Raw genomic sequence first — 20,786 nt, 5'->3', positions numbered from 1 at the left:
AGCACCAGTAATCCACAGGGTACATTTAATACAGCCATGATGAGATGAAACTGTATGTGATGTATACATTTTCATTTTTGTTCTGTAGCACATATCAAGATTAATCAAAGGGCTCAATATGGTAATAAAGTAAAGAATAAAATATACTCAATGCTCCATTCTTCCATGTTGTGTCTGGTTATTCAAAGTCAGATTTTTGCTCTATTTATTTTGCCAAAGCCTTGTTAGTGTGTTTTTAATCCTAAGAGCCAGACAGCAGCACAATAAAATGCATTTGTAGTGAAAGTACCTGCAGGGCTTGTTGTTGAGCTACCTTCAATATATTTCTACGACGTGAACTCTCTCTGAGTGACACAGAGAGACGAATGCACGCTTCTGTATCTAGCAGGCTGGAATAATGTTACAAAATAGCTTTAAATAAGCTGCAGCTGATTCAGAACTCTGTGGACCAGGGCCAGAAGGAGAGACGCCAAGTCCTTCCATTGGTTGCCTGTCAGTTTGCGGATTGATTTTTTATTTATTTGACTTGTTTTTAAAGCACTTCATAGTCTTGCACAAGCATATGAACCAGTGCAGCCCTTGGGGTCCTCTGGCTCGAGTCTGGTTGTTGTTCCAAAGTGCAGGACGAAACTCTTTGGTGAATCAGCTTTTAGCTATTATGCTCCGAGTCGCCAGAACAGTCTGCCTCAGGATCTGAAAGGTGCTGGAATCTTCTAGCCTCACCTTTAAATCTATCTTTAAGAATGGTTCATGGACCTTTTATAACATTAGGCTGGGAGAGCTGGTCTGAAATAAAAAGTCATGTTATGCAAGGCAGCACCGGGGAAATGGCTTTTAACTCCCACTAGAAAGATAAAGCTGACCATGACAGACTGGCTCACGCAATACACACGTTAAGAAAACATATGAACATAACTAACCCACATGACAGGAAAAAACACACCTGTGATTTCAAAGGGAAACAGAGAAAAGAACTCCAGTGTCAGCCACACTATATAAGACTATTTAAGAACAAAATAAGTCAGTCGTTGTCCAGAGAGTGACTCGAGTTGTGTTTTTTGTTTGAAGAATAAACTCTATTGCATCGAACTCTGTCTGATTCTCACCCTTGTTCTTTTTCAGAATGAGTGCGGTTGGACCTATTTGTTGTGTTCTGTTATTGTCCACCAGGTATCACTCTTGTCTCACTTTTCTCTTTCTGTCGGTCACAGGCCTGAAGCCCTCCTTCGGGTCTGAGTCCTCCTTCGGGTCTGTGCCGGTCACAGGCCTGAAGCCCTCCTTCGGGTCTGAGTCCTCCTTCGGGTCTGTGCCGGTCACAGGCCTGAAGCCCTCCTTCTGGTCTGAGTCCTCCTTCAGGTCTGTGCCGGTCACAGGCCTGAAGCCCTCCTTCGGGTCTGAGTCCTCCTTCGGGTCTGTGCCGGTCACAGGCCTGAAGCCCTCCTTCGGGTCTGAGTCCTCCTTCGGGTCTGTGCCGGTCACAGGCCTGAAGTCCTCCTTCTGGTCTGTGCCAGTTGGAGCTGCGCTGCTTGAGCAGGTAAAATCCAGTGTTAAAGATTCTGCTACTTTTATTATTTTTCTCCTCTTTTGATTTTGTATTATTATCAGCTGCAGAACTGGACATCTGGGTCACATCTATAATGGTGCAGCAGTTTTAATAAAAAGGGCGACATCGTCTGCTAATTGACTTGATATCAACTGCTTGTCCCAAAACATTAACTGTTTAATTCCCTTAATTTATTTCATAGATTTCTTTTAATGAGGAACAACAACGGAGAACAATGATGTTTACCCTGTTTAAGAATATTTTGTATAGTTCCATATGTTGAGGTCGTCATGAAATATATCGTTAACAATAATGAGTAAAGTATATTTCAAAAATTTTTGTCTGAAACAAAATAGTTTTAGTCATTGCAAAATAAATGACCAATATGTTCAACCATATCAATGCTTTATAGAAATCTGAAATATATATTGGAACCATCTTCCTCCAAATGAGGGTTTAGTTCTGTTCCACTTGTCAAGTCATCGAGTGTTTGAGGACTCTCTCACAGATACAAGCCCTTTATGAATCCTTTCCTCAAGATTGCATTCTTGCAGACTTTGTATTAGGGAATTACCCACAATTCAAAGGGTAAACACGGGGTTACCAAAAGGTAAACAAAGGGAACAGCTCATTAAATGTAAACAGAAACATCAAGGATTTAAGAGGGTACATAAAAACACATGAAATCAGAGGAATGCAAGCAGAGACTTTATTACACATCTAATTTATTCATCAACCATTTCTTATCAATTTGTTTTAAGCTGTTTTGACAATAACGAGTTAATAGATTGTTTGACAATTATATCTCATCTCGTAAGGAAAGAGCCTGGAAGACGTTGAAATCAGGGAGTAGAAAGTCAAATAAAATCATTCATTCATCGTCATTCACCTCAATCATTTTAATGGTGCGTCTTGAATCTGCTTTTGGGTCCAACTAACGTTTTAAAGTCTATTGGCTGTTAAATGAGTGAAGATTTTATGTTTAACATTTAAGTTGGTAATAGGCTTGAGGTTGTCAATGTGTCTTTTTTCTGTCACAGGTTGTATAACCTGCATTGCAGACTGTGCTTAATTTGCTCGCTAAGCATTTTCCTTATTGCAAATGTCTCCCCCTTGTGTTTTGTTTTAGTGTTCGTCTGGTTTTGTTGAAGCCATGCTGGGACGGCAGTAAGATAGAGATGTATGTTTGGTTTGTTTGGTTGTTTAACAATATTAAATAAAGAGGGGAAACAGCTGACAGCACTGAAATGCAATTGGGCCGCAATGCTTTTTAATTTCCACGTAATATTATATGTATATGTATATATATATATATATATATATATACATATACATATACATATATATATATATATATATATATATATATATATATATATATATATATATAAATATATATACATGTATATATATATATATATATATATATATATATATATATATATATATATATATATATATATAATACAGCAAAGTGTATTTCCCACAATGTTCCATTATTGTAACCACTGACCAGCTTCTCAACCAAGAAGAGCGATACAGAAGGAAAGAATGAAAGCAACAGATCAATACAAAAGAAAAAAACATGAGAATTGACGCAAGGCTGAGAAAAGACTGCATATCTTCATGTCGCACTCTGCCACAGACGATCTTTGATGCATCGTCATCTTTTCGTCCCGGCTCGGAGTGATGACGTGAGCAGCGTGCGACAGGACCAGGACAGCCTGGGCTCCTGAGTGGAGTTGGCAGCAGCGGCAGGCGAACAGAGATGGCTGCCCCCACGGAGCGCTGCCGCCGCGGCGGTGGCGGAGGGTTTGCTGGCTGTCCGCGGACGACGAAGCCTTGGTGGCGGCTCGCGGTACTCCTGTTCTCCGTGTCCTCCCTGCCAGCGGTCACCGCGCTGGTGGACGGCCTCTACTGCGGCACCGAGGTCTGCTACGATGTGCTCGGTGTCACCCGGGAGGCCGCCAAGTTGGATATCGCCCGGGCTTACCGGCAGCTGGCCCGCCGGTACCACCCGGACCGGTTCCGGCCGGGAGAGCCCGGCTTGGAGGGAGAGACCCGTGAGTCCGCCCATACGAAGTTCCTGCTCATCGCGACTGCGTACGAGACGTTAAAGGTCGGTCCAGGTCTCTGTCAAAGACCCTGGAGTTTCATTCAGAAACTTCCAGCGGCCACTCGTGTCTGTTTAATCTACGAGACCTTTGTGTCCACGTGTCCAATAACATCCTCATTAACTCCTCTAACGTTAATACAGTATAGCACTTTGTATACTTTCTCCTTCCCAATACTCCTGTAGGGATTAGTGTGTCCATAATATAATGTCCACGTAGGGACTGATGTTGCCTTATGACGTATGTGCTAGTGTCTTACAGCGATACTGTCATGGTTTACCATAGTCGTAGCATTCATGAATTAATTTAAATTATTATTCTATGTGTTTACATCCTATTGGTCATAATCCACGATGGAACTAGTGGTTCCTCACACGTTGATGTTCATGGTGATATTCATATGAATCTGATTTTCATGTCCCTTAATGTGACCTACTGCAAATTCTGTGTCGTAGTTTGCATCTCTGTACCGTTCTATATTAATATATAATATTAATGATAATCCGTATGTTTCTCTCCCTGACATTCAGACATTATGCTTTTGTGATAATTCAGTCATTTTTTTCCACAGCAGTACTTTCCAACCGGTTCACGCAGTGCAAACAAAGAGATGATAATTTACTTATCTTGTGACCTCTCAGATTTATATCCCAGGTTGTGTTAGAGAGGTTTTAACATCACCCATTTTTTATTAAAATGGTACTCCCACATTTATTTCCCATCCGAGTGTAGAAGTTCCCCTCACTCCTCTACAATAATCGAAGCGGTAAAAAAACAAAGCATCTTTCAAATGTTCAGCACTTCGCCTACAGTTTCATCACAGTCAGAGTGAACAAACTCCTGACACACATTAGATGAGTCCCGCACGGTTACACACTGAGGTGGAAGTTTCCTGAATAACCTAAATATTGGTGGGTATAATTGCAGGACTGATGTACATGTTCAAACACTTGGTTTGTGTCCACATAGGCAGAGAAGATTACTTTTGGCCCCGCAAGAAGTAATTCCTCTGCAGTATTTGCACTTTAAAACATACCTGAGAGAGGTGAATAACTCCTGCAGGTATTAATCCTAAGACTTAACATATTTTTTTATTTGTTTCTTTGGCAACACTATAAATAATATTGTAGAACCAGGTTTGGCTGAGCTCCTCCTGCAGGTCTTCATAAAACTAAACCTTCTTTTAATAACAGAAATGATGTGTCTCTGTCTGTGTGTGCAGGACGAGGACGCTCGGAGGGACTACGACTACATGCTGGACCACCCCGAGGAGTACTACCAGCACTACTACACCTACTACCGCCGACAGCTCACCCCCAAGGTGGACGTCAGAATCGTCATCCTGGTCACCATCTGTGCCATCTCCATCTTCCAGGTACGACCGCAGCCAGAAAAGTACCAGCAGGTTCCAAACACACCATGTTTCTAGCTCGCCTCACTGGACCACAGGCAGTCAGACGTTTTTATTTTGTCAGAAACCGAGACTTCTGACTCCTGACTCTCAGACGATGGGAAATAAAAGACCTCTAAAGAATACATCTGGTGATATTCTTTTATCGTCCTACAACAACCAGCGATGAATATACTCTACGAGCAAGTATCGTGTGTTTAGCAACGCCTGATATATTTTCATATAGAGCTCCATTGTTGTGCTAAAACTCATCAGTGAACCCAGGGTTGCACTGGTTGACATGTAACTTTATTAACCCTGAACACACACACACACACAATCCAACATGCACCGTTTCGTTAAATAGGTGGAAATACTCACGAGAGCACCAAATGTGGATTAATCCGCCACTGAAAATAGTCCCAAACAAATGCACTATTTCCTCCTGTTTGAGTGGCATTTGCTGAAACCTAGTCTCGAGCATTTTTAGAAAAATAAACTGCACTTGTAAGCTATTTGAAAGATTTCTTCAGTAAAAAGACAAGAGCAGCGAAGGCAGAACTCATTGGGAGACGGACGGAACACATTGTCGGTCTTTTAACGGGACTTGTTGACACGGTAAGAAAAATGATTGTGATGGAGGATATTTACTTCTCTTTGTTTACACAGTTTATACAGCTGAAGGCACATTTTCATCTGTGCACATGTGACCCGGGCTACTTATCAAACCTTGATACTGACCAGGTGTGCGTAGCATTGAGTATCAGCTGTTGTCGAATACTTGCTCAGTTTATTTACTTATTCTAAGAAGTAAAGGAACATTTTTCTTACAGTACACTTTGATATTTAGGGAATGTTTTTATCTAACCGTGATACGTTGACATTAGGGGTGTAACGATGCGCGTATTCGTATTGAACCGTTCGGTACGAGGCTCACGTTTCGGTACGCATGACGAACCGAACAATACGTTTGAATAAAAATCTTTTTTTTTTCTTTTTTTTAAACTTTATTGATGAAGAGCCACGTTCACTCAGGTTTAGTTCCATCATTGTTCATACTAAGATGATGATGGAGAAGATGTAAGTAACAATACTACATAACATTAATGAGCAGTTTTTGTTTTTGATGCTTATGTGTTGCTAAGAAGACACCCCAGAAGATGAGTCACTCAGGTATAGTTCCATCATTGTTCAAAGTCAAAGAATAACTTCATGATGTTAGTTGTAATGAATAAATATATTTTAAAATCAAGTACATTTCTCTGGCATTTATAGTTTTCTACTGTACCGAAACGTACCGAACCGTGGCTCCACTGTATCGTACCCAACCGTGAGTTTTGTGAACCGTTACACTCCTAGTTGACATACTTCGTCAATTAGTTTACTTATCTGAGATCCAGACTGTTTATTTAGTGAAAACTGCGACGAGAGTAACCGAAGCGAGGCAGGTAAGGTCAAAGCGGGTAAACCCCCCGTTAGCGCACACACCCCTCTGACCTCCCTGTCTCTCCTCCAGTACTACAGCTGGCACAGCAGCTACAACGAGGCCATCAACTACCTGGTGACGGTGCCCAAGTACCGGATCCAGGCCACGGAGATCGCCAAGCAGCAGGGCCTCCTCAACCGCACCAAGGAGAAGGGCAAGAACCGCCGCACCAAGGAGGAGATCCGGGAGCAGGATGAGGAGGTGATCCGCGACATCATCAAAAACAAGATCGACATCCAGGGGGGCTACCAGAAGCCCAACCTGTCGGACATCCTGCTGTGCCAGATCGTGCTCTCCCCCTACTACCTGACCCAGTACGCCTCCTGGTATGCCTCCTGGTTTTACCGCTTCACCATCTGCAGGGAGGAGTACGGCGAGGAGGAGAAGTTCTACATCATCAGGTCAGTTCTCTCATTCCAAGCGTTAAAAAGCAGGAAAGCATTGCGCTACCCGGATGAATGAGATGAGCCGGGACACCTTCAGCACCCCGGCGTCCTCTCTGCGTCCTCACAGCCGACTCTTGTGTTTTCGCTCTCAGGAGGAACATGAAGATGTCTCAGTCCCAGTTTGACGGTGTCGATGAAACTACCAGGCAGTCCTTCCTGGAAAAACGTCTCTGGATCAGAGAACACTACGAGGTTTGTCACTTTAAATTCTCTCCGTGGAATCCTTTGCATTCCTTTTCCGTCATTCACTTCATTTTTATTTTGGACCTCTTCCTTTGTTTCTTTTCTATTCTTCCCGCTTTACTTTGACTTATTTTTAAGATCTTACTTCTATATTGTCCTCCCTTTTTCCTCACTTACCTCCTCACCTCGTTTCCTCCTATGGTCCTCTTAAGCCGGAGATATACTTGCTGTTAACTAGGCGTTTGGTATGGGGTCAGATCAGTCTCAACAATCACAAATGCACACAAAGATTCACAAATGCGCACACAACAATTCACAAATATATTTTTTTTATTGAGACTCCCCTGACGTGCCTCGATTCACAAATGCGTTTTTTCAACATTCTCTTTTTCAAGTTTGTTGAAAAATAATAATCCCACAAATATACGTGTAGCGTTCTGCAAATAAATGCAGTGTGATCCACAAATAAATACATACAAATCCACAAACAAATATAAAAAATCCACACAGAAATGCATACAAATGCAGAAATATATTTGTGATTTTTACATTTATATAAATCGTAATTTATTTATTTGTGCATTGGAATGTATTTGTGAATCGTTCTGCGTGCATTTGTAAATCGAATATATTTGTGAATTGTTGTGTGCGCATTTGTGAATCTTTGTGTGCATTTGTGATTATTGAGACTGATCTGACCCCATAGTTTGGCCGCACCTCGCCTATCCTGTGTGTGTTTGGAGCGTTGGTTGTGAACGTCCTCAAAAATTGACTCTACACGTCCGCTATATGCAGCGCTATACGCACATAAACACATCTCCATCCTGGTGAAGAAAGCTCATAAACAGCTGTTTTTCTTTAGGAAACTTAAGAAGGCTAAACTCCAGTGCCAAGTTCTTGTCAGCCTTTTTACAAAGGAACAATAGAAAGCTTCCTGACTGGAGACATTACAAACTAACATGTGATGTTCCAGGACAGGAGGCTCTACAGCAGGTGATAGAAACCACCAGGAACATCACTGGTCTACTGAGCATCAGTGATATTGGTGAGAAGAGGAACCTGAGAAGAGCTCAAAGGATATTAAATGACAAACCCACCCAGACACAACCTGTTCACCTGCTGCTGTCTGCAGAGAGATACAGAAGTATCAGCATGCAACCTTGTTGTACAGTGACAATGAGTTAAACATGTAACCATGTAACCATGGCGGTTTCAGGGCAGTAAGGCGAAGTGACACGACGTGCTTGATTTAGGGGCCTTACATGCCATCTACGATGGCTGACGCTTTGTCTGCCCCCGATCTCCAGAATTAACAACAAAGTAACCTCGAGTTACGCCATGTCTTTTGTTTACATCACACAAATATGGAAGTTCTATATGGTCTGAGTTCTCCAGTGGGAAACTCCAGCAAACCCCTCGGAGGACATCAACAAGTATGTCAACGATTCTATTCACGACACATCCGGCGTGGCTAAAAAAGCAAGTTTAATCTCCGGCTGTAGAGGATGAGATCCATTGCTCTCAATGACAATGCTAACATGCTACTGTTTAGCAGTTATAATGTTCACCATCTTAGTTTAGCATGTTAGCATTAGCATGGTTAATTGCAGCTTTAAAAATCTTTATTTCTATCCAAACTAAGAACTTTAAAAATAGTTATTAGTGAATGAAAACAGCATTGAGGTAAAAAAAAAAAGAAAAGATGTAAAAGTCAAACTAAGAGCAGCTGAGTGAGATAACTGTCGACTATGCGAGTGTAACCGCTCCCAATGTGTGTGTGTGTCCGTCAGTTGCACAGAAATGAGCAGGAGGAGGAGATGAAGGTGAAGATGGCGACCGACCCGAGGATGAAGAGGTACCGCCGCTGGATGAAGAACGAGGGGCCGGGCCGGCTGACGTTCATCGACGACTGACGCGACCCAGAGCCACGTCTGCGACATACACACCTGCCTCAGTGCCAACACACACGGACGCAATACACACACACACGCACCGTGCTGTGTGGAGACGTACCTGTACAGAAAGATTAACTGTGCCTGTTTATATGGGGAGAGATATTTTCATAGCGATCGGACATAAAGAGGACTACGTGGAATAAACGGTGTGCTCGGATTTTTTTCAACTTTTTTTTTTTTTTTTACATTTCTTTCTGAAACCAAAACAAAATGAAGTTTATTGACAAAATGATTTCTCTTTTTACTGTAATGTTTTGCTCTCCTGCTGGTGAAAGCAGACGGATGAATACGTTTTGGTGATTTTCTGTTGAAGAAGTGACATCAGAAGGCCACCAGTTTGAGCCCTGCGACAGCCAACAGTACTGTCAAGTGTCCTTGGGCAAGGCATCGGCCCGCCTCCTGCTCACCCTGTATGCTGCTCCAGGGAGTCAGCTAACCGTCTGAAATATAAAAGTAGTGAATTGTATTTGCATTTATTGCTGCTATGATGAATACACCAGGGCCAGGAAGTCTTCTTTAGTGACATTTGGTAAACATCCTCACTTTCTTCCCGGGAGTCAGGCGAGAACAAGGATATCAATTTAGCCTAGCTTAGCACAAAGACTTTAAGCGAGGGAAACAGTTGTAGCTCGAACAAAAGTAAGAAAATCCACCAACACCACAGCTGTCTGGTTTACATCTAATCTTGGTGTAGAAATGTAAAAGGAGACATTCGATGACCAGCTTGCTAGCTAACAAGGTACAAGAAGGAAGTGAAGTGACGATATCTTCATCTGACTTCCCCTGTTGACCACAAGAACACGTCCGTTGGAGGAACTTGAGGAGTGCAAACGGAAGATGAGTGGTACTTCTGTTTCTTCTGATCAAATGTCTCTGTGCGTAAATGGGCTGCAAGTATCTGTAAATTGTGCAACGGCAGATGTTTATCACAGGAAGTTTATTGTTGTGGTTTCTGCTCCGTTTCTTCCGAAGTTCCGGTGACCACGTAACCGTTTACTGCAAAGAAATAACTTTTACGTCATATTATTTATTGTTTGAGATCTCACTGGGGTTTTTTTTTCTTAATTTCAGTGTGTTGATATGAACGCAACCAAATAGTTTTGTTTTTAATAAATGCATTCTAAAATATATTTTCAAAGAACTTTGTTCCCGGTTGCGTAACTTGGCCTCAGTCTTCATCTATGTACTCAATCTGTTACTGGTTGCCAGATGTGGTCTATAATCAATGGTTTGGGTTTCACTCATGTATTTCAACAAGTACTCCACCCTTTTACAACTGCTCTCCTGTAACACGGCTGGACTCACAATGGACTTTTTTTTTTGTATATCAAGTGATCCAGAGATATTGTCTTGTTTATTCCACGGATTCTTCTTCCTTTTGAAAACATTGCACCTTCATTGCCCACAATGCAACTGGACAGCAGACAATGGAAGATTCAGGTGTGTTATGCTAGAAGTAGCTAACGTAGCCTGCAGCAGAGACGAGGAGCTCCAGAGGTCTGGTGAGCTCGCTTCTTTCTAACTCCACACCTTCAGTTTCTTTTTTGTTTTGAATTTCCATACTTTCAGTCTTCAGCCCCAACCGACGCTGACGAAAGGACTCGAGGATATATTTTGTACTTCACATCGCTCCTTCTGGAGTCACTAAAAGGTTCAGACTTTTATTTTCCAAAAATATTTCACTTCTTTCAAGGGCCTGTATGTTCTTTTCTTTTAGATTTGGGGGTAGAGCCTGGCTGATGCTAGATTTGAGGCAAATATTCAATATAATATATTAACAAATACAACGAGAAAGGTGCACTCATTACTGCTGTATTCTGTGATGGAATGAATACAACAATGAGCTGGATGACGTATGCAGGCAATCGTCCCGAAGTCGTCGTATAAGACATTTCATACAATCTTTTGTTTGTTTCCTATTTACAGCTGGATGAATATAAATTTGATTGCATTTTCATTTAAAATGTGACTCAGACTCTATTACATTTTCAGGTTTACATCACCACGTCCTCTCTGGGCTTCCACGGTGTATGAACACCAGAGGGTTTTATTTCAACATCAAAGTATTTGCTGAATTTGACAAAAAGTGTATTCGATTAAAATCTCTGCCTGCACCTTAAACATTATTATAACATATTAACAATTCAGATTTAGTTTGAAGCTCTGCTGTAATAAACCACAATTATCCTTTAAGGAACCGACCGGCCGTCAATTTCAACGTTCTTTAGCTTCAATTAACGAAGATTCTGTTCTAGTCCAGAGAACGGGTCTGGCTGCTTTGTTTGAGATATCAATAGAAGCTCTATTCTAACCTATGAATTGATAGTTTTAGCTCAAAACTTGCCCTTCAACCGTAATTTCAAATCAGTACAGAACACGTGTTCATGGAAAACCTTCAGTCTCGTGTAAATCCAAATAAAATTGGAACATACATTTGTATAAAAAATGAAATGTAACCCTTCATTGGTTGTTAATCTCTTCATATATACTAAACACGACGCACTGTCCTCTCTTACTGCATACAGGCTGTGGAGCTGCTTCTTGCGTGCAAATACAAACGGGGATACTTTCGTCTCAGTCATAATTTGATCAAAGATGCCACAGACGTTGAAATCTTCACTGCATCTCAATGGCGGATTTGTTTTTCTTGTCTTTAAGTCCAACATACTGATGAACTGTCTGGGGAATATTCCTCTTAACCCCACCGAGATTTAAGGTGCATTAAATCCACAAAGTGTGACATTTAGAATCCAGCAGCGTGTTCAAGGTTGAAATGGAGGGAGAGCCCAGGAGATCCAGGTGTTTCAAACAAACTGCCGAGGACTGAAAGGGCTTCGGCCGAGTTTCAGTTTCTCCGTCCTTTGACTCACTGACGACTTAGAAAAGACAACACGAGAGCAAATCCAAAGGCTTTAGTGGAATCACGAGAAAAAGCTGTCCGATTGTCTTCAACATCAAACAAGTTCACAACAGGAAAGGGGGTTTGGCAATGATCAAAGCAAGAAGGAATAAAGTCCCCATCTTTCTTTCGTTCTCTTAAAGTGACAGTTTTCAGCTGCAGACGTCTTCCGATGAGGTCCTGTTGACCCTCTTCATGAGTATTTCAGCTGAGTTGTTGAGATGAGCCTGTAGCACACTACATGATGAAGGAACCGCTTTGGTTTGGTTCTGTACAACAGCTGGGACAGACGGCCCACTGCATTGGAACAAAAGGGCCGTATATATATATATATATATATATATATATATTACGCTTTGGGAAACACTGAAAGTTTCTTTTGAGTCGGATTCTTTTGTTTTTTCTGCCCCATAGGTTTCCAAAATATTCAGAAAGTATCTCAAGTCCAACATTGAGGTTAAACTGGGACCAAGAGGAAAAAGATGACGTGTTAGGAACGGCCAATAAAACATTCTGAATTATTAAATAATTAGAGTAAAAAGATTTTACGAACTAATACAAAGTTATGAGAAGTCAAATAGTTTTTTTAAATCAATGATGAAGTAAAAACTATGAGATGGTAAATCTAAATTAAGACCAAAAGTAAACACTGACAACTGAATAAAATTATGAATTGTAATTATGGGCATAAATATGTGTCACTGGAAACTGAATCGTTTGAATTTGTTCAACTTGAATGAGTTTTGAAAAACAGAATCAGCAGAGCACAGTTTGAAATGGATTTTTTGTTTATTTGGAACTGAATTCCAATGAACTTGAAATTGAGTTGAGTTGATCCTCACTTTTTGAACAATCCAGCTGTCTGTATACTTCCACATTCAGCTCTCACAATTCAATTTCAAACCAGTGCAGATTCACACAACTCCGGTCAGAGTATGTTTCCATTTGGATGAAATCCAAAGTGGCAGAAACCAGACTTTCCTTCCCGTCCTCCCCTCTTCTCCAGGGGGCTCCACAGGAAGGAGAGCGGACCGCAGACGGACTTTATCCGTCTTTGCTGAAATCGAAAACGTGACAACAAATCTTTGAGGACTTTTAGTATCGTCATGTTTCCACGCTGCCAGCCGCTCCAGACCACATTCCTTATGTCGTCTATTAGTTCTTCAGCACGATGACACCTTTTCCTCTTCCAGCAGCCCACTGGATGAAATCAGACACTGAAAATGAATTTGACGGTTCAGTTTCTTTAGGCGTACGGACATCTTGGCAAAAATCATGAAAGCATTTCAGGGGTCAGGTAATGATTGTTTATAATTTCAGATTCGACAAAGACAAAGTTGTATCCTCTCAAAATATTTTTCTGGTGTAAAACTGAATTTTTGGCCCTTGTAAGAGTAATAAAACCGTGGCCGATGTTTGTATATATTAAGGGTTTAAGAAAGTCAGGATGAGAGTCTTTAATGTCACCGAGCTGTTTGGTTGTTTCCATCTGAAACGTTCACGGACAAACAACGATTCTCAGGAAGTATCTATCCTGTCTTCTTTCCGTTGTGTGAATTCCTTTTGTGAGTTCTCTTTGATGGTCTGAGGAGCAAGGGCTGGATCGAATGCTTCCGACGTTTCAACATGTGCTGCATTTTGTTTCTGTCACCAGGGTTAGTTAGGCTTAAGTCTTACGAGGTTTTGACCAGGTCGTAGACGTAAATGAGGAAGTCGTCGTCAAACTTGATGAAGTAGACGGAGGGCTTGGCCTCCACCTGGTGGATGACCATGCCTGATCGTTTGCCACCATCCTCTTTGGCGTACTCCACCTGTTTGCCCACCAGGCTGTCCACCACCTCGCCAGGTTCCGTCTCCGTCGGGACACTGTCGTCTACAGGGAGGGAGGGAGGGAGGGAGGGAGGGAGGGAGGGAGGGAGGGAGACAGCGGTGTTAGCAGGAATTGGTATTGTCATGTTTTTTACTCTTCTAGTAAAAAAGAGAAAAACAGAGATAAAAAGACGTTTCCAGTCAATGGAAGGAACAATTACGCGGAAGTAAAGTTTTAACTGAACAGTAAAGTGTATGTTAATGTCCAACATATAAGCACAGTCAAACTGAAACATACGACTGAAAAAGTCAATTCAACGAACTAAGTTCACCCAATGAACAAAATGTTATTAAATATAACAAAAAAAAATGAACAAGACAGACAATGAAATATATACATATATATAAAATAAAATCTCAAGTATAAATATAACTTGGAAAATATATAAAATGAATGAACTAAATTTTTGACATTTAAATTAATAAAATATGTATTAAAAAATACAAATCATGAGTAGTAATAATAATGATGAAATTATAGAAAAAATATTTTTAAATGTATAAACAATGTTTAATTTTATAGGTTTATGAATATTTACTTTCCAATCACAGCGCTGAGTGATATGGCTACAATAGATATCTGGATGAAAATACAAAAGTTGTCAGATAGAAACAGTCAAACCATAATGCAAAATCACATAAAATCCCACTGATGCTTAGGGCATGCCATTAGCTCTGAATAATACATTTAAATGTCACAATTTTCAATAAAACTAAATATGATGATATTGTTGCTCTGACATTCCAATAACATTGGATTATTAGCTGGGTGCCTTTACAGCAGCCTCTTAAAGTGGATAGAATTCAAACATCATTCAAATACTCGGGACACATGAAGGGACCAGGTGGGCTCAGGTAGGTTCCTCTTTAAAATCGCCCCACCTGTTTAAACCAAAGTTGAACAAGAGGACTTCACTCACTTGAGTCGGGCATGATGCAGAGGTCTCCCTCTTTGTAGTCGTCCAGCAGCTGGTACATGTAGAGGACCGGGTCTTTCTCGTAGGTTATGTAGAACCAGGTGGTCATGATGGGAGCCCGGGCCAGCACCATCCCCCTCCACTCCTCTTTTGGACCCTCATCCGTCTCAAACATGTGCTCCACTGCTTTACCGATCATGGTGTCCGCTAGGTTGACGTCTGTTAGACGGGATTTAGCTGCAGGGATTCAAATAAATTGAAATCACCGGTTCAAATCTGCCTGGGAACCTTTGCTGCATATCAGACCCCTCTCTCAGGTGACTGAATAAAGGTACACAAAACATCTTTAAAAAATACACATTACAATGAAGAAAACAAACGGAACGGATAGAGAATGGAGAGACGAGGTGTCTATCTATCCTCACCATGGGTGTATGAGACTCACTTTGTCAGACAGCTTTACACTGATGACTTGGCTCAACTTCCATCAGTCTCAGCTGGACTTTGAGCTAAATGCTAATCTTAGCATGCTAAAGTGCTACCATTAGTATGCTAACACGCCGATAGTAACATGATAACAGGCATGTTAACATCTCATAAATGTTAACGCTGACTTTTAGTATGTAACATTAGGAATTGAAGCATATATAACTTTAAGCAAGTAGTGTGCTATGCTAATGTGTGTTTGCGTGTTATGATCTGCCAGCATTAGAATTTTACACCAAGAAGCCTAATGTTAGCAGGTTCTGCCAAAATGATCACTCTACCATACTAAACTAAACATCAGCATATTACACTAACATGCTGGATGTTAGCATATTACTTTCTGCCAAAATTAGCACTGTACTATACTAAATGAAATATTAGCATATACTTCCATGCTAAATGTTAGTATGCCAATACTGATATACAATGTAGCATGTTACAATGACCTGCTACATATTAGCATGTTCTGCGAACACTAACACGCCACTACACTAAACAATATTGCGCTATCATGCTAATGTTAGTATGTTATGTTTTGGCAACAAACTTTTGCAGATAAGTGGGCTATGTGCGATTAGATGTGAGTTTTTTTACATTTTTGTTCGTAGAAAATGTTCAAAATAGTTGCAAAAGTTGCAAACGAGTAAAAATAAAGACTTTCTTCCAAAAACTAGTAAACTAAATGAGCAGCCTTCTATGACCACTGTGTTCAGCATGATCCTGTTCTCAGTTCAGTCTTACCCAGTCTGTCCGGGAGCACCTCCAGTCCCTGAACCCTCTCATCTTTATGGAGCTCCAGACCATAAATGCAGTCGAAACCATCGTACTTTACCAGATAGAGCGACGGGTTCACTGGCACCTGGTGGACGCATGCATTTAAAACATTGATTTCTGTTGTTTTCGTGTGTCTTTACACACAATCCTACAAGTCGGTACGTTTGCTTTAACAATGATAGTTTTGCGTGTTGGAGGCAGATGGCAATGTAGCAGTCTGGATGCTGACCTCAGCAGTTGTGTATGCCGGTACAGAGTCCCGTCATCTTACCTGGTCGAGCACCAATCCTTTCCAGACTACGTGTCCTCCTCCTTCCTTCCACACGTGTTGGATCCTGCAGCCGACGATGTTGCGTTGAGGCTGCGACAGAACTTTGGTGGTCGGCCCCAGACTGCTCTTGTGTTTCCTGCCAGGAGGCATGAAACAACATAGTCAACTTCATCGGATTTGTGTTTATTGTTTGCACTTTGAGGTGCATCTATAGAATTCCCTAATCAACTCATATTACGTTCCCTTTGAGTCCAACTATTTTGGCTGTGACAAAGACACACGAGCTGCAAACCCTCTTAACTCACTTATGAGGATTCTTCTTCTTCATCATGTTTGCAGAAACACTTGCATGCCCTGAGGAGAAAAATAACATCGCACATTTGTCAATTCAAATTACAACTTCCTGCTAAGATTTAACGGATGGTTTGTGGTCTAGCCTATTTACTAGGGATCCTGCATAATTTATTTTTACTGCTGACCATTTTCAGAAATATTCAAATAAAGGGGAAAGTTGTGAACAGAGGCTGTATTCAAACATGGGCATGGTGAAAAGGATCGTGGGAATTTGGTCATTTGTTGCATTGAAAATGCTTCTGTTCAACCGACCACTCCATCCTCTCAGTCTACATCCCCACATGATGATAACCCATCTTCGACGACAAAATAACAGTTGACTAAACACAGACTGTGGTGGATTATCTCAATGCAGCGACTTTCAACTCTGCAAGTTGACTTCAGACAAACAAACTAAATCAAATGGAAATCTGTCAGAAAACAAATACTACGACCATGTGGTGTCTGCAAGCTGAATGTAATAACTGTGTGCCCTGCCGGCGGGAATGACCTCTGACCTGCATCAGCTGTGTCTCTGTGTCCCGGAGTGCTCTTCATTCATCTGGAGGCAGGGAGGCAGCCAGGCCGCACAGCTACAACACAAACCTGTCCAGGGCTTCAACAGCAGGAGGAGAGGACAGAGAGCACGTTATCTAATGTGAGGAATAACACAATGACTTCTAGTCACAAAAGATGTCTGTTCATGGATCCACTCTACTCTCCTGCTATAGCCTTCACTGACATCTACTGGTGAACGGAAGGAACAACAACAACATCAAGAACAGACCTCCTGTCGTGTCCGTCAAACTGCTGCCTCGTCATTCTACGTCACCTCGACTGATTAACTGGTCACAAACATTCAGCTTGGTATTAAATATCACCATGTCTTGATGATGATGTGTCTGGAGCTGCATGCTGGGAACTCTGCATTACAATCTTCTTATTAGCTTGGCGTAAATACTGGAAGCAGCTTTAGATACTGTGTAAAAACGAAAATAGACACATGAAGAAATGTGTGTCTGCTAAACGCTAATGCCACCATGTTCTGCCAACATTAACATGCCAGTATACTTCTCTTAACAGTGCAGAGCGGCGGGCATGAGCCAGCCAGAGCGGCACGCTCACGTGCACTAACATGCACTAAACAATCAGTGCAGGTTTAGCAGTACTTACCCTGTCTCCAGTATTCAGGAGCGCTGATGTTCAGCAGGTTTCCAGCTTTTAAGTTTTCCGGCTCATCTGCCGAACCAAACCTGTGACAGAAAAAACACAAAGTCAACCACTCAGCCACATTCAAAGACCATTGATCTGAAAGCAGGACCGTGGCTCTCAGTGAACGATGCCAGTAAAATAAGTTACACTTCCATATTATTGGTTACACCATTGATATATGTATACGACCTCATATACGAGCACCTGCCATGAAGTTTCATAACTTATCAACGTGATGACAACTGAGCGATGGAGACGCTCAGAGAGCTGGTGTGAAGCTCCAACACGTGCGGAGAGACAAGAATAACTGCCGTTCGGTTGAACGTCTTCGCCAACCAGTCGAGTTGAGTTTACGGTCTGTGCAAAATGTCATCGCTTCATAATTTTATGCTTTTAAACAATTGTGTGAAATATTAACGTTTTATCAGAGCACACATTGAAAGCTCAAACAGGCTCAGAAACAACAGACATTTTGCAGCATTTGGCTGCAGCTGGTGTTGATTTGCCTCCTGTTGCCCTGGGCAACACATGATTAGCCTGTTGTCATGAGGGGCAGCGCAATGCCCGACTCACGCTGTCCAAGACGCAACTTCAAATAGACTGAAACCGGAGAGTCCGACACTGGGAGCAAAAATGACATTGTTCTTTGTGCACACACACACACACAGACACTAAAAAATGTACATTTCTCTCTGGTCCCCCCTAAAACATCTGGATGTTATCAACTCCCAGCATAGCCCAAACTGTTAAAACGTTCAGACTTCAGCACCGTGATTCAACAAGGACAACAAAGCTGGAGTGGGCTTGTTTTTTAAGACTAGTTCTAGTACTTTAACTCCCAACTTGCCAAAAACTCATGGTTTCATTTCATTTGGTTTCTGTATTTAAAAAGCTAGACTTTGAAGTGCTAACTCTGTGTTTGCACCCCGGGCTGTGTTCTTTGAGTCATGGCCAGGTTGAAACTTTGACTTTTTTCTTTCAATACAAACAAAAGCCTCATCTCAATCTCAATAATTAACAGGAAATATCAGGACAGAAATACCATAGATAATCGTATCAAAACAAATTACATGTTCAATAAATACTGGCCAATATATTCAGTGCCAGTCTCCGTTAGGTTGTCTTACTTTCATGCACACTTTTGATCATTTCATCACCAGCTATGCAACACTGTAGCAGAGCAGTAACCTTGGAAACATTTGTGGGTAGCGTACATGCTACAATGTAGCAGAGCTGTAACTGTAGAAATGTTTTTAGTTAGCATCCATGCGAAACTTTAACCGAGCTATAACATTGGAAACATCTTTTGATAGCATCCATGCTACACTAACATAGCTGTAACCATAGAAAAGTGCTACTGAACAATACTTTGGCTGCCCTCCGACTGTCACATGACGAGTGGGAGACTTAGTGGGGACTTCCTGTCTTGCACATCCACTGCAGCTGAAGATAAATGATGGATTCAACCTGTTTGTGCATCGGGATGTCGTTGCAACGTTTTATTCGGCCCAACTGACGAGAGGTTAACGGCCAAACACTTTGATGTTCAGTTAATGCAAATGTTAAATAAAAACCCAAACTGTGTTCGAGGGACAGCATGATTTTATTGTGATTTGGGTGAACTGTGCCTTTAAAAGAGAATGTAGCTCACCTATATGCTGTAGGAAGACAGACGTATTACAGATATATTGGAATCATACAGTTTCGGGTACCGCAAGCAGACAAAACACCACCACTGTAATCTTTCACTACTCTGATCTTCAGTTGAGATAAGCATCAACCGGTCGGTAGGCCTGCTGGAGCTGAAGTTGCACCATCAGGCTGCAGCTGACCTTTGATTTCATTTGGTTACAAGTTGGTAAAGGGGGCGTGGCCGTCACCAGACTAGAGCATTCAAATCAGCGTTCAGCAACTTCAACATGAAAATCACAGCACTGTTCACGTTGTTGTTACTTCATTCAATGCATGGGAATTTAAAAATAAATGCAGCAAACGCATCTCTGAAAAGCTGTGCCAAACCAAACCCTATGTTTAAAATGAAGGTTGTTACTGCTTTCATTCTCCAATGACAGCTGTTTTAGCCACGTGTTTGCTTTATTTCATCTGCCAGTAAGGAGCAGGCTGCTAGTTCGACAACCACATTGCTAACTGCCTAAGTAAACAAATAATTTATATCCGGTATTCAGTAATCATCCTCACTGACAAACGACCGAGCAGGTTCTGAAGGGCCAGCATGTCAGCAATGTTGCTCGCCTTTTTATTACAAGTATTTACAGCCTCAGAACCGGGGAAAGGGGCCTCAGAAAAGTGGACATCGCACGGACTGTCCGGCAGGATTTCTGCGGCAAAGGCAGAAATATTCCAGACGGAGACAACAGCAGACCGGGCTCGGTCTCTTGCTGTCTGTCGCTGCTTCCCCAGCCCCTCCCCCGCCAGACCAACCGTCGGCGGGAGAACGCCAGCAATAAAACGAGCGCTCAGTGTGTGTTGCTTTTGGCTGTTTACCTGAGGGCTGACTAGCTAGCTAAAGAGAGACAGGTGCATATTTGTTTATGTCTTACCGTTGTTATTTAAAAAAAAAATGGAGTTCGACGCGAACTGCGACGGGTTTTCTAGCCTCCTGCTGTTTGTCCACAGAGCCCGTTTCGACTTCTCAGGAACCAGCAGAGAGACTCCACAGCCATCTCACCACGGAAAGTTAAGGTGTACCAGAGGAAACGCAAGACGTCCGGTTCAGCCTTTCACAATAAAAGCGCAAGGGACTGAGACTAGGCTTTGACTAGATATGAAAGTGCACAGTGGTGTTTAAAGTACCCAAAAGCCATACTTGAGTAAAAGTAAAGATACCTCACTGGAAAACTACTCCAGTAAAAGTAAAAGTCACCTATTAGAATACTACTTGAGTAAA

At 41.7% G+C, this 20,786-nt stretch overlaps 2 protein-coding genes across 3 annotated transcripts; one reads left to right on the top strand and one right to left on the bottom strand.

Annotated features, from left to right (window-relative positions):
* Positions 1-3,266: 3,266 nt before the first annotated feature.
* dnajc25 (DnaJ (Hsp40) homolog, subfamily C, member 25) lies at positions 3,267-10,247 on the top strand. Its single transcript, XM_079289303.1, has 5 exons — positions 3,267-3,662; positions 4,880-5,032; positions 6,564-6,934; positions 7,072-7,171; positions 8,953-10,247. Exons 1-5 carry the CDS (start codon positions 3,312-3,314, stop codon positions 9,073-9,075), a joined length of 1,098 nt encoding a protein of 365 aa, XP_079145429.1. The 5' UTR covers positions 3,267-3,311; the 3' UTR covers positions 9,076-10,247.
* Positions 10,248-10,375: 128 nt separating this feature from the next.
* On the bottom strand, positions 10,376-20,570 carry LOC306792238 (spindlin-Z-like). Of its 2 annotated transcripts, XM_079289304.1 has the most exons (8): positions 20,440-20,570; positions 17,840-17,919; positions 17,185-17,282; positions 16,639-16,687; positions 16,334-16,469; positions 16,030-16,147; positions 14,806-15,039; positions 10,376-13,889 (listed from the first exon to the last, which is right to left on the bottom strand). In XM_079289304.1, exons 3-8 carry the CDS (start codon positions 17,222-17,224, stop codon positions 13,690-13,692), a joined length of 777 nt encoding a protein of 258 aa, XP_079145430.1. In that variant the 5' UTR covers positions 17,225-17,282; positions 17,840-17,919; positions 20,440-20,570; the 3' UTR covers positions 10,376-13,689. The 2 variants fall into 2 exon arrangements, with proteins under 2 accessions (XP_079145430.1, XP_079145431.1); XM_079289305.1 differs by lacking the exon at positions 17,185-17,282.
* Between the last annotated feature and the right edge of the window lie 216 nt (positions 20,571-20,786).

Source organism: Melanostigma gelatinosum, assembly GCF_949748355.1.
Source record: "Melanostigma gelatinosum genome assembly, chromosome: 18".
Lineage (NCBI taxonomy): Eukaryota > Metazoa > Chordata > Actinopteri > Perciformes > Zoarcidae > Melanostigma > Melanostigma gelatinosum.
Note: the sequence above shows the minus strand (reverse complement) of the source record. Positions and strands in the feature narration are given on the sequence as shown.

Excerpts from the sequence above, each read along its gene's own strand:
- dnajc25 (XM_079289303.1), top strand. The coding sequence starts at position 3,312 with ATGGCTGCCCCCACGGAGCGCTGCCGCCGCGGCGGTGGCGGAGGGTTT. Across the intron at positions 3,663-4,879 it reads CTGCGTACGAGACGTTAAAG|GACGAGGACGCTCGGAGGGA; the intron begins GTCGGTCCAGGT and ends CTGTGTGTGCAG. Across the intron at positions 6,935-7,071 it reads GAGAAGTTCTACATCATCAG|GAGGAACATGAAGATGTCTC; the intron begins GTCAGTTCTCTC and ends TTTCGCTCTCAG.
- LOC306792238 (XM_079289304.1), bottom strand. The coding sequence starts at position 17,224 with ATGAAGAGCACTCCGGGACACAGAGACACAGCTGATGCAG. Across the intron at positions 16,470-16,638 it reads AAGAAGAAGAATCCTCATAA|GAAACACAAGAGCAGTCTGG; the intron begins GTGAGTTAAGAG and ends GCCTCCTGGCAG. Across the intron at positions 15,040-16,029 it reads GGTGCTCCCGGACAGACTGG|CTAAATCCCGTCTAACAGAC; the intron begins GTAAGACTGAAC and ends GAATCCCTGCAG.